We start from the raw sequence: 13615 nt of genomic DNA on the forward strand, positions 1-13615 counted from the left end.
AACAAACTCTACGGGCGCTTACTTTTTTTCAGGTTGCAAGACAAACTTACGGCCAACGCGCGTCTTTCTCCATGAACAACAACAAAAAAAACGCAGCGATTTGGGAAACGCCAAAAATCACACGGCCAAAAAATCGTACGTCCGGTTGTGACCTAGGCTTAACCAAACCACAACACTCTCCGTTACATGCAAAAATAACCACACAGCCTTAGATTAATAAACTCACCCCATCAGAAAGAGAAACGGCGCCTTGCACACACCAATGCCTCCAATGGAATGTAATCCTAGAACGGTCCGTGTATCATCCGATCATTCAAGTATTCCATTCAATCTGGAAAACGAGGTTGCGTTTTTTTTTGCTAGAAATGGTGATCTCCGATGTAAATACCGTGTGTCTGTTTGCTTCGCGGTGTTTCAGCTCCTCTGCGCTCTGTTTAGTAACTCATTCCATAGTGAAATTACACGCCTGTATGCAGTTAAGTAGCCATGCGCTCAGCTCGGATCATACAGCTGGTTCGCGAAAAACAACAACAAAAGACTTAAATCATCATGTGAATGGCCCATATGGTAATTTACCCACACCCCCCAGCAGGCTACAGTCCTGACAAAAACGAGACAATTTGCAACAAAAAATGTATGCTTTTCCAACAAAACAATCTATTATCTGAAATACTGATTGCATTCTTCAAGATCTCAACTTGCACATGATGGAAAAAAACAAAAATCACAAATTTCGGAAAAAAAATGCTTCTTTTGCGATTATCTCGGATTCGTTTCGGCCGACATGTGTCCCTGGATTCGGTGAAGGGTCACATATTTGCATCGATGCTGCACCGATGTATTTTGTTGCGATATATCTTACACCGGTGTAAATTTTGCGGCGCGTTCACACGTCACAAACCTGCTTACTAGAGAGAAGCGTGTTAGCACCGGTGCAGCCCCACTTGCGTTCACACGGCAGTTTTTGCGACCGTGCTATAGTCGCAGAAACTTTATTACTATCATTTCCTTTGATAGTAATAAAGTTTTGATATCATTTCCTTTTATTGCTGTTATTTCCTATCATTATTACTTTCCGATAGTAATAATGCGGAAATGAAATATGCGCATGCGTGAAAATGTACTTCCTTTTCCCGGTTGTCATGGCATCACCAAGCGCCGGTAAAACAACGTGGATGAAGACACCAGTGTTGCCAGATACTGCTGACGTTTTCCAGCCCAAAATATGTTCAAATCTGCCAAAATGCACTTAAAACAGCCCAATCTGGCAACACTGGAAGATGCGCAGTTCTGTTGTTGTTGATATTCGCCATTTTGGAAGCGCAAAATACCAGGATGCAAATTATGCAATGCCCGTAGGTAATCAACTCTCCTCACGTGTAGCGAGTCTACCCCGTAGCGTTGAGACGTCCCATTTTATATCGGTGCTGCCCCACAAACTAGCATTTACTCCGGAGTAAATTTCTTAAACCACCTCCCGAGCAGGGTTAGATTTGCACCGGTTTAAGCAGCTTTCAGGGGCGACACCGCTATAACTTTGTACCGTGCGAACGCTCTACCGGGGCAGCCCCGGTGCTACACCGGAGTAAAAGTTGCCGTGTGAACACCCCTTAAGACTAGACTCATTAATAAATTCAAAATATCTCTCACTCCTTCCATTGCAGTCATTGCTGGTCAAGTTGTTAAGGTGTTGGGTTAAGAATCAGAATGTTCCGAGTTCAAATCCTGCTTAAGTATGAAAAAAGATACGTTAAAAAAAATGCAGACAAGAGGAAACTCTGGGTCGGTGTAGACAGAGAGGAAGTGGATGGAAGAAAGAGAGACAAAATAAGTGATGGAAAATAGATTTATTGTTCTTTTGAGGACTCTAAAGGAGAACTGAAGTCATTTTTAAACTTGCTTTATTTCTTAATTAACGTGTTATTCAATTACGTTTTCGGTTTTAGTAACCTTATATCGTGACTTGTATTGGAAACTAATTGCAATTAAATATTATACTTATCGGCCTATTCGGTTTTTAGCCGTGTTGAATTTAGTTTGTTTGGTCCACGGCAGGCGTCGCTTATCCGCACAATCTTCGCGAGACTTGCGAGAGACTTCGAAACGTGAAGTGTCAGCCAGGTGTCAGTGCCGCCATTTTGAAAACTCTTTTCCCAAACGAAATATTGCACAAAAACGAGTTTAAATGACGATTACTGCCTACTTTCTTCAAACTTTCCTGACTGCGATCAAAACAAACAAAACTTCCGGCTTGATTACATCAGCATTCGAAAGAGGGCACGTGCGTCTTTTGACAACATTGGCAGATGTCGGTCACTTTGATTTCCACTATACGTTTTACTTCCGTCCTACGATGTCTCGCACACGTCTCAACGAATCTCGTTTACGGCCGTCGCTTTGACATGTGGACTGATATATTACAGAGCGTATTTCAAACACTCATAACTTGCTCTAGCAGCGACAAAATAGTGATCAAAAATGCATTCCGATATTTAATAAAATGAGAGAAATAGAATTTTGATGATAAATGTGTCTTCAGTTCTCCTTTAAGAATCTTAGATAATCTAAAATTTTACCGAGGTTGCAAATTATGAACTAGGTTAAAAATTTTAACCCAGGTCAAAAATAATCACCTAGGTTGAAGTGTTTTGACCTGTAACATACTAATCTTGAGCACTATTGAGTACTGACACTAACCAAGTTTTAGTTTTATGAGATTCTTCTCGATTAACAGATGCACTGCAAGCCCACTATAACGAACTCTTACTACGAACTAAGGTCTTGTCTCCCGCCTTTAATGACAACGAATTGGAGTTTAAAAAAAAAAAAGCCTCAGTGAGGCTGTAGCTCATACCAGCCAAGACACCCATAAAATCGTAAATATGACAGGTGGCGCCACCATCTTGACAACTTTTATGCACACCCACCTGTGAGTTTGATCGAAATCCGATCAATCCTGTAGGAGGAGTAGCGATTTTTGTAAATTGTGGACGGACGACAACGACGTGATCGCATAAGCTCATCCAACCTCAGCTAAAAATCCAGGATGAGCTAAAAAAAAATAAAAATAATAATTCAGCCATGCGTTCCTCCCCCCGAGACAAACAATAACTAATCAAGTCCATAGTTAAGTTAGCAATACATTTTAACGCCATAAAACAAAAACTTAACTTACCTCGCTTAGGTGTCAGTCACTAACAATTATCAAGAACGGTGATCACTGGCTAAAAAAAATCCCTTGAAAGGACTTTATTTTCTGAGATAAAAGTAGTTTCACTTGAGTCTTTACTCTGTAAGCATTGTCGTCATGGCTACTCATAAACCGAAGATACTCTCCTGTTAGAAAATGCAGGCGATAGACAGATGTAATCGCTGGAAGAGTTTTATTTTTAAAACACGCTGGCGAACAGATCCAAATCAGTGAACAAAAATCAGAGTTGAGAAACGGGCAATGATCAAGCGAAACAAAGAGTCTGGAAACCAGAATATCAACACAGTGCTACAAAAAGGCTTGGTAATGTTAGACCCAAGGTACAAAGTCTGTGTGTTCAGGGAGGCTTTATAAGCATGTGCTGTGATTGCACTCTAATCTGGAACAGGTGCATGGTAATTAGTCCTAATAGTGACGTGACACCGTCGAAGACAAACTTCATATCCTGGAGCGTCTAAAGCGTGGTGAGAAAGCAACGAAGTTGTCTAAAGAATACGGTATTCTGAAAAATTGAATTTCAACTTTAAAAAGAAAAAGAGCGCCGAGATTTCATCCATAACTGCAATCAACACGACGGCTGAAAAGAAAGACGACGCGCCAAGCAAACGACGGCGAGCGTGACCCCATTTCCTTTACTTTGTAAATATGTAAGTGAATTAAGCCTAAATATAAATTTAGTACAGTTGGTCTTGTTTTACGTAAGACTGAGTGGTGTCTCAAGTAGCTCCATTTCTGTTTTACGAACTTTTCTGTATAACAAACTATTTGGATGTCAACCAAAAAGTTTATCGTGGGGTTGTAGTGTACTTTTGAATGTATAGTGAAATGATCACAATGAAGGCAAAATGTGTTAAAGCAAGATGAGTGTTATAAGCGTGATGTGCCACCTAATGGACATTTTGTTTTCAATCCTGTAGTTCTACATATGCGTCAAGTCTCTAACCCAGCAAAATAACTCGTACAAATTCTGCCACTCAGTTTACCTACACTACCGTTCAAAAGTTTGGGGTCACCCAGACAATTTTGTGTTTTCCATGAAAAATCACACTTTTATTTACCACCATAAGTTGTAAAATGAATAGAAAATATAGTCAAGACATTTTTCTGGCCATTTTGAGCATTTAATCGACCCCACAAATGTGATGCTCCAGAAACTCAATCTGCTCAAAGGAAGGTCAGTTTTATAGCTTCTCTAAAGAGCTCAACTGTTTTCAGCTGCGCTAACATGATTGTACAAGGGTTTTCTAATCATCCATTAGCCTTCTGAGGCAATGAGCAAACACATTGTACCATTAGAACACTGGAGTGAGAGTTGCTGGAAATGGGCCTCTATACACCTATGGAGATATTGCACCAAAAACCAGACGTTTGCAGCTAGAATAGTCATTTACCACATTAGCAATGTATAGAGTGGATTTCTGATTAGTTTAAAGTGATCTTCATTGAAAAGAACAGTGCTTTTCTTTCAAAAATAAGGACATTTCAAAGTGACCCCAAACTTTTGAACGGTAGTGTACGTTATCACGTTATGTTCGCTACAGCTAGTCTGTTTAGCTAGTCAGATTTCTGAACAACCAAGACATGTGACTGAACATTGGAGCTTTTACGTTTCCAGTCGGTTATTTAATGGATTTATCGTTGAGTACATTTGAGAAATAGGAAACTGCGTGTACAGTTCCTACATCATTTGTTAAAAACGCAATCCTATAACCTCTCACTTTCCTGCCTGGTCTGTCACACTGCATTATGTTTAATATAATCTGTTCCTGTTAATCTTGTCCAGGCACAGTGTTCATGCAGCTGCCGTACTCGAAGAGGAAGTACTCGAGCGGTCAGCAGCGGCGCCGCCGTAACTCCGCCTCCTCAGCCAGTCAGAGTCTGTTTGGCTCTGAAGACCATGTTGGCTACCACTGGGCCTACAACACCATGCTGACCAAAGCGTGGCGCACCGGCGTCCTGGGAGACGAAAAGCTCGCCGAGCGTCTCCTCCGAGACTTCACCGACTTCTGCGCCAACAAGGACAACCGACTCGTGAGCTTCTGGGAGAACTGTGTGGAGAAAATGAACTCCAGCGCCCCCAGAGAGACACACGCTCCATGTTCTAATCCTCCGGACTGGGATTAACTCGTATTGTTATGATGTCACATTTGATAGAGTTTACAGCTAATTAGATTTAACCGCAATCAGCAGGTAGGTCCTGATTGGTGTCCTGACTGGTGCGTTAATGTAATGCCTGAGTGAAGAAAGGAAATAAAGGACTAAGTCAACATGTTTGGAGTGTTCAGTGTCAGCAGAAGTGGCTGCATTGCCTCGGGAAAGAAGAAGCACAACGCTGATGGTGCACAGTGATCCCCTGGGTGATCAGTCTGCCTCGTAGGGGAGTAGTTTAGAGAAAACTAAAGTAAAATACACTGCATTGAAGAGGAAGACATGCATTTAATTAAAAAAAAGTGATTTTAAATTAGATTTAAAGGAAATACAATGTATAGTTCTTGCAACTTAAGGGTCCAGTCCCACAACACCGGTAACTCCAACTCTGACTCTCCTTCTGCCTGAATTTAGTTCCAGTCTGGAGCAGAAACACAACTATAATCCCCACTAGAACATCGCCTGGTCCTGACACTCAGGGAAATAAACACATGCAGCTTCGGAATAGTCATGGAAGTTTTTTTCCAAGTATTATTCCGGGTCGTACTGTACAGCTTGGACTTCAAAACAACCCATGCACACACTCCAGTGGTTGATATAATACGGATAGCTCACGGATTACGGAAATATAATAAAAAAGGATACTAAATACGGTGTGGTTATGGATTTTAATACGGATGCTAATAATTTACGGATCCGTCACGGACGTTTCAGTATATTACAGATCGGTTACCGATTTCATACGGATGATGCATCACGGACTAAAACAAAAAATTAAGAAGTCTTAAAATAATTAAATGCTTGGACTGCCGAAGTTCATAATTAAAATATCTTACCTGCATGTATATGTTTACTATTGATATTTCACGGAAAATAAATCTCTCATCCGTGAATAAAAGATCCGTGCTTTGTATTATATTTTTAAAATTTTCCGTGAATCCGTATTCGTGACTTCATGATGCAACAAGGATGTACAAAGACACCCGGGGAAAAATAGCATGTGTTCAGACAACGTCACGTAAACAATTACAAACTGATTGGTCAGATATTTTATCGGATCATGTCCAGGCCTGGGTTTATCCGTATCACTGAGATTGCTTCTGGAGCCATTTTTCCAGGCCTGGACCTGATCCGATAAAACAAAGCGTCTTTGTACATCCTTGTTGCATCATGAAGTCACAGAATACGGATTCACGGAAAATTAGGGATCGTTATCGGTCTGGCATGAGCACCGACCACATAAACTACAGGGGACCCATTTATTTCGAGTCAAGTTTATTTTTATAGCGCTTTTAACAATAGACATTGTCGCAAAGCAGCTTTAGAGAATTTTAGTGACTTTAAACATGAGCTAATTTTATCCCCAATGAACAAGCCTGTGGCGACGGTGGCAAGGAAAAACTCCTTCAGATGACGTTAGGAAGAAACCTCAAGAGGAACCAGACTCAAAAGGGAACCCATCCTCATTTGGGTGAAAACAGATAGCGTGATCATAACATTTTAACAGGTTTAACATGAAGTCTGTTTTGTTGAAGTTATAAACTGCTCATTGATGGAAGCTTAAGTGTAAAACTGTTCACAACAACCGCAGTCCTAAAGTTAGCAAGTCAACTGTAGTCCTCAGCCATAAAAGCACTACTGTAAGTGTCCAGAGCGTCTTCCAAGTGCGACTTTCGACTGTCCGTATGGGGCCGTCCTCCGCAGGAGTGATGTGATGAGACTCCAGCCAGAAGTAGGGCATCAGGATGGATCAGGCAGGTCTGAGGAGCAGAAGAGGTCAGGATCTCGAGCTCAGGATTGACATGTAACTCAGAGGGACAGACAGAGTTGGGGGGAGGGGAGAGATAGAGAGAGAAAACACAAGCTAATTAATTGATTTTATTTATAGTTATCGGAATTGTACAGGGATGCAAACGGCGCGCCTTTTGGCGGATGCCGCCTTTTTCACGGCTGAATCGCGCAGATCCGATTTTTTTTATTTTGGGGGGGGGCGTTGGAGTGTCTGATTATAATTTCATCAAAGTAAATTCTGTATATAAGCAAATGCCGTTACATTCCATGAAACAGGAAGTATAAGTATGAGAAGAAAACAGTAAATCAGAAAGCTGCGCACGTTTACGTAGCTTTCGCGCAAAAGTGCGCAGCTTTCTGATTTACTGTTTTCTTCTCATACTTATACTTCCTATGTTTCATGGGCTGTAACGGGATTTGCTTATTTAGTAATTTTAATACAGAATTTACTATGAAATTATAATCGGACACTCCAACGCCCCCCCTAAAAAAAAAAAATCAGATCTGCGCGATTCATCCGTGAAAAAGGCGGCATCCGCCAAAAGGCACGCCGTTTGCATCCCTGATAGGACCAGGCCTTAAGGCTGTGTTCGTATTAATTTCCTCAGTACTTTATTTACTTGTACAGGAAGAACGCAGTACAGTCAGAATGCAGCCTGTCAGCATTTTTCCCCCATCAGAGTGAATCACGGCGGCACGGTGGTGTAGTGGTTAGCGCTGTCGCCTCACAGCAAGAAGGTCCGGGTTCGAGCCCCGTGGCCGGCGAGGGCCTTTGTGTGGAGTTTGCATGTTCTCCCCGTGTCCGCGTGGGTTTCCTCCAGGTGTTCCGGTTTCCCCCACAGTCCAAAGACATGCAGGTTAGGTTAACTGGTGACTCTAAATTGAGCGTAGGTGTGAATGTGAGTGTGAATGGTTGTCTGTGTCTATGTGTCAGCCCTGTGATGACCTGGTGACTTGTCCAGGGTGTACCCCGCCTTTCGCCCGTAGTCAGCTGGGATAGGCTCCAGCTTGCCTGCGACCCTGTAGAAGGATAAAGTAGCTACAGATAATGAGATGAGATGAGAGTGAATCACTTTTATTTGGGGACAAAAATACAATAGAAGTAAATTTCATGGTTCCTCAAGGGTCCATGATTTTCGACCATTATTCCAGTTATGCCTGTAAATAACAACTGGAATCTACTAACTTTTAATAAATAAAGGGTCAGTGAAAAGGAATCTTTTTCTAAAATAATCTCAAAGATGAATAAATTTAACTGTACTCAGGTTTCACCGTTTTTGTGTGGATGATGATAAAATTGATAAACGATTAAAAAAAAAAACCCGCCAGCCATCGTGATTTTTGTGTGGTGTGATGTGAATGCTAGGACTCCGTTCATCACGGCTGCTGAGCAACTTGTTACTTCGTTTTCTGTAATTTCCTGTCCGTGCCGCCCTTCGTTTCAACAACGATCAAGATCTTGAACTCAAGCTGCAAGGAGAAAGACTGAAGAGAGTGGAACAATTCGAGTATCTGGGTTCAGCAGTGTTAAGAGATGGTGAATGGGACGAGGAAGCAATGCATTGAAATTGGAAAAGAGTATCAGGTTCGAGAGTGAAAGGACAAGTGAAAGTAGAAGTCAGTGGTTAGACTTTAGGACTGCGGTTGTGAACGGTTTTGCGCTCGGGTTTCCATCGGTGAGGGTTTATAGCATCAACGAAGCTGACTTTATGTTAAAACTGTTAATGTTATAGTCATGTTGTCTGTTGTTGATCAAATGAGGATGGGTTCCCTTTTGAGTCTGGTTCCTCTCGAGGTTTCTTCCTCATGTCGTCTGAGGGAGTTTTTCCTTGCCACCGTCGCCACAGGCTTGCTCATTGGGGATAGATTAGGGATAAAATTAGCTCATGTTTTAAGTCGTTCAAATTCTGTAAAGCTGCTTTGCGACAATGTTTGTTAAAAGCGCTATACAAATAAACTTGACTTGACCTGACCAGCGGCACGGTGGTGTAGTGGTTAGCGCTGTCGCCTCACAGCAAGAAGGTCCTGGGTTCGAGCCCCGGGGCCGGCGAGGGCCTTTCTGTGTGGAGTTTTCATGTTCTCCCCGTGTCCGCGTGGGTTTCGTCCGGGTGCTCCAGTTTCCCCCACAGTCCAAAGACATGCAGGTTAGGTTAACTGGTGACTCTAAATTGACCGTAGGTGTGAATGTGAGTGTGAATGGTTGTCTGTGTCTATGTGTCAGCCCTGTGATGACCTGGCGACTTGTCCAGGGTGTACCCCGCCTTTCGCCCGTAGTCAGCTGGGATAGGCTCCAGCTTGCCTGCGACCCTGTAGAAGGATAAAGCGGCTAGAGATGATGAGATGAGATGAGACTTGACCAGCGATACAGCAGAAACATGGTCTGTGAAGAAGGTTCACGAGAAGATGCCGAGATGGATGTATGGAGTGACGAGGAAGGACAAAGAAAGTGTATAAGATATCAGAGAAGGCACAGGAGGTTGCAGTAGTATGGTCATGTGATGCGGAGAGGAGGAGTGTGCTGGCAGAAGAGTGATGGACATGTCTGGACAAGATGTGCAGTATGGAAGAGTGGAAGATGATGCCAGTAGAAGTATTGTGACTTAATTGATATCTCATTAAGGTTCTACGTCATAATTATCTCAATTATGAGCTCATAATTATGAAAAGGGAAAAAAAAAACTTATGGCTTTCAAAATAGCATCAGCGGTGAGGTACAGCACAACACGTTCTGCTGCACGCTGCAACGGCAGCAGCACTGCGCATGCGCACTCCTACACCGCCGTGGTGGCTATTTTTAGAACGTGACGTCACCCATGAAATAGACCGAGCTCAGGCCACGCCCCCTTCCCACCCCGTGTGAGCAGGATTGACAGACAGCAGGACGCTGCAGAGAGAGAGAGAGAGAGAGAGGGGATTGGAGAAGAGGAAAGAGGGATCTGGAGGGATAAAAAGCGAGGCTTTAGCTGATCACTGTTTATTAGAATAAAGAGCTGAAAGATGGCAGACAGGGAGCAGCTCATCCAGAGGGCTCGGCTGGCCGAACAGGCAGAGCGCTATGATGACATGGCGGCCGCCATGAAGCTGGTGAGTCACGTGATTTTTTAAATTCTAAACATATTTCTATATTTTTGCATTGCAGTACATTTAAAACAAAATCTTCATTCATTCATGCATGCATGCAAATCCCACACCATCATCTGTATCATGCAATGAATGCAGCACCACCACACATTCACTGCTGCTCTTCCTCTTCCTCAGGTTGCCAGATTCTTCATTTTCCTACTTCAGATTAGTGAAGAAAATAATATACTCTAACCTTAAATAGACCAAATTAATATTTGACAGTTTTTTTGACATTGTTAAAAAAATACACACCTTCATATTTCTACTCAGCGTTAAATGGAAAATAATAATCATACTTCTACTACAAGTAAGAGATTCCATCAATCTGGCAACCTTGTCTTTTGTCACTGCTGGGGCATCTCTTTGTGATGGCAAGTCTATCATAAAAGGATTATGAATAAAACATTAATATATGTATTATATTTTTTCTATTCTCTTTTCACAGATGTTTTTGTTTTTTATTTTACATATTTAATGATCCAGTACATACAATACCAGTACATTCTTAAATCTGGGTTGTGTTTTTTTTATTTTTTCCTCCCATTTTATCTAATTATTATTATTATTATTATTATTATTAATAATAATAAAGATATTCGTCATGGCTTCACGATGGGTTGTGAGATGATGTGTACAATGTGTGATCTGTCCATCAGCCGCAGCATCATCTGAGCAATATTGGCATCCGTGCACAAAAGGATGCTGAAATCCAATGATTCTCAAAACCGCAGTCACGTTTTAAAAGCATACCTAATTTTTCTGAAGAAGTAAGGCTGCCTATTTTAAAACCTTCTCATATTTATTTATTTTTATATCATCCTTATGCACCAAGTGTGCAGTCTGTCCCTTGACATTGGACACAAGGTCGGGATGATCGTTACATCGGAATTAAAATACAGGCACGTTCGCTGAACTCTTGTTGGTTGAGGAGTCTAAGAGGACTGCGCTGGCTGTGAACGACGATTCGTGTGAAATAAGGAGATTTATATTTTACGAAACGTTATCACGTGATTACAAACGCAGCACTGAAAATGCTGCATGAATAGAGAGCGTCGTCCTGAACAGAACGCACAGGTAGTGATGATTGTAATGTGTGAGCGTAAGTGATATTGCATCACAAATGTCGTGTCGTGTATAAATCTTCTAATCGACACACAAGAATACGTATGTGGTTTTATAAAACAAATTTGGCAAACCGTATGTTTAACCCATTTCTTGATACTGCTGCATTGAGATAAAATGAAAAATATCAGGGTACAGGGGTCAAAGGTTAAAAGGTAATACCTAGAATATGATCAGAGTGACAGATGTACAGGTTGACGGGTAGATTGAGGGACGGCTTGACCCTGCGTTCACACGAGCAAGTCGTTGAATAAGTCATTCATGTCTCACACTTGTTACACACCTCCTGTAGAGAGATGGCTACTCTTGGTGATTGTGGGCGTGGCCTGACCTTCTGGGGATTTCCAATGAGCATTGGTAGTAGCTGTAAATAGCTAGCTAAGCGCAAATTAAATCGGCGTCGAAATCGTATATGTTACATACACGAAATCGTACTAGCTTCGTTTATGGATTAACAAAGCAAGCTAACTGTTAGTTGCATCCACTCACCAGAGGCACCAACAATCTCCATGTACGTTTTATTTTTCGTTTATAACTAATTGCAGGTAGGTGCTAAAATTGGGAATAGTTGGGAATAGGGTTGCTACGCTAGCTAGATATATTCTCACAGCAACTTGTGATAAATCCTGACAATGGATTAGATTTAGTGGAAAAGTCGTGGTTCATGAAAAAAATAAGACGAACAATTGGGAGAAAGTCTTTCTTTTGAGGAGAACACTGGAGAAAAAGCAAAAATATACTGAGTCCGTCAAATTTCTGGCGAGGTTATTAGACTGGGGGGGGGAATATTGATTGAACCTTAACACCCCTAGTGGGGAAGCGAAGGAACTTCAGACCACACGCTGAATATGATTGGTCCATGGCATCACTCAAGGGAGTTGTTTGGATTTGTCAAGTTGTACCTAATTGCTTACTCATTTGAAAGCAGGATGAACCAATGGAAGGGCAAGGATAAATCAAGACACGCTGGATAGACAGATAAACAGAAAGGGAGATTTAACTACGGAAAGGTGACATGTTTACACTGAGTTTATTTATGGGCCACGTATCAAATTCAGCCCCTCCTCCTTTCCTCCCTTCCCCTTTGTTTCCTCCTGTCAGGTGACGGAGTTGAACGAGCCACTGTCGAACGAGGACCGCAACTTGCTGTCAGTGGCGTATAAGAACGTGGTAGGTGCCCGGCGCTCGTCATGGCGGGTCACCTCCAGCATTGAGCAGAAGACGGCAGCGCAGGATGGCGGTGAGAAGAAGCTTGAGCTGGTGCGCGCCTACCGCGAGACCATTGAGAAGGAGCTGGAGGGTGTGTGCCAGGATGTTCTCTCGCTGCTCGACAGCTACCTCATCAAGAGCTGCGACGACAGCCAACTGGAGAGCAAAGTCTTTTACCTGAAGATGAAAGGCGACTATCAGCGCTACCTGGCTGAGGTTGGCACCGGAGAGAAGCGCACCGCTGCCGTCGGCGCCTCCGAGGCTGCCTACAAAGAGGCGTTTGACATCGCCAAGAACATGGCGCCGACGCATCCCATCCGCCTCGGCCTGGCCCTCAACTTCTCCGTCTTCTACTACGAGATCCAGAACGCGCCTGAGCAGGCGTGCCAGCTGGCCAAGGAGGCGTTTGACGAGGCCATCGGACACCTGGACAATCTGAATGAGGACTCGTACAAGGACTCCACGCTCATCATGCAGCTCCTCAGGGACAACCTGACCCTGTGGACCAGCGACCAACAGGACAGTGAAGGAGGGGACGCCAACAACTGAGCCGTCCTCTCTCTCTTAGTGCTCTAGTTAGCTGTAGTTGACTTCGATTTCCTCTTAATAAATGTCTTCTCCTGTCTTTTCTCTTCTGTTTCTGTTGTGTCATTTCCATCCATTGGTTTTATGCAAATGTATGCAAATATTATGTAAATGAGCACGTTATTCATTATACACGATGCTGTTTTGGTACTCGCAGCCTAGCGGGTACAGAATATTTATAACACCATCGCAACACCAAGATGATGTGCAGAAGTAGCTAGCTAGTAGGTAGCTAGTACCTCCTTATGCTGGCTAACCTTAGCTAGCAAACATACAAAAAAAAATGGTCATTTTTAAATTGGCCACCTTCATTGGTTGAAACTTAATTTTGTTACAATGGCATAGTCTATGAAATGCCACACTAGCAAACTAATCTAATGTTAATATTAGCTGCTTTACCTGTTAGCAAACATTAGCTACGTTCTA

The 13615-nt window shown here is 42.6% G+C and overlaps 2 protein-coding genes across 5 annotated transcripts in view; both read left to right on the forward strand.

Moving 5' to 3' along the window:
* Positions 1-5478, forward strand: part of depdc5 (DEP domain containing 5, GATOR1 subcomplex subunit) — a 90310-nt gene extending 84832 nt beyond the window's left edge. For all 4 annotated transcript variants that reach the window (XM_060908424.1, XM_060908427.1, XM_060908426.1 and 1 more), the window contains one exon: positions 4995-5478. In XM_060908424.1, the coding sequence (XP_060764407.1) occupies positions 4995-5335 (341 nt within the window). In that variant the 3' untranslated portion in view covers positions 5336-5478. The remainder of the gene's footprint in view (positions 1-4994) is intronic.
* Positions 5479-9996: 4518 nt separating this feature from the next.
* On the forward strand, positions 9997-13229 carry ywhah (tyrosine 3-monooxygenase/tryptophan 5-monooxygenase activation protein, eta polypeptide). The gene is made up of 2 exons (XM_060908432.1): positions 9997-10234; positions 12497-13229. The coding sequence occupies exons 1-2, from the start codon at positions 10148-10150 to the stop codon at positions 13151-13153; spliced, it is 744 nt and encodes a 247-aa protein (XP_060764415.1). The 5' UTR covers positions 9997-10147; the 3' UTR covers positions 13154-13229.
* Positions 13230-13615: the final 386 nt, after the last annotated feature.

Source organism: Neoarius graeffei, chromosome 25 (genome assembly GCF_027579695.1).
Source record: "Neoarius graeffei isolate fNeoGra1 chromosome 25, fNeoGra1.pri, whole genome shotgun sequence".
Lineage (NCBI taxonomy): Eukaryota > Metazoa > Chordata > Actinopteri > Siluriformes > Ariidae > Neoarius > Neoarius graeffei.

What these genes read in the sequence shown, in the direction of transcription:
- ywhah (XM_060908432.1), top strand. Translation starts at nt 10,148, where the DNA reads ATGGCAGACAGGGAGCAGCTCATCCAGAGGGCTCGGCTGGCCGAACAG. An exon ending in TGGCGGCCGCCATGAAGCTG is followed by an intron (nt 10,235 to 12,496) that starts GTGAGTCACGTG and finishes TCCTCCTGTCAG; the next exon opens with GTGACGGAGTTGAACGAGCC.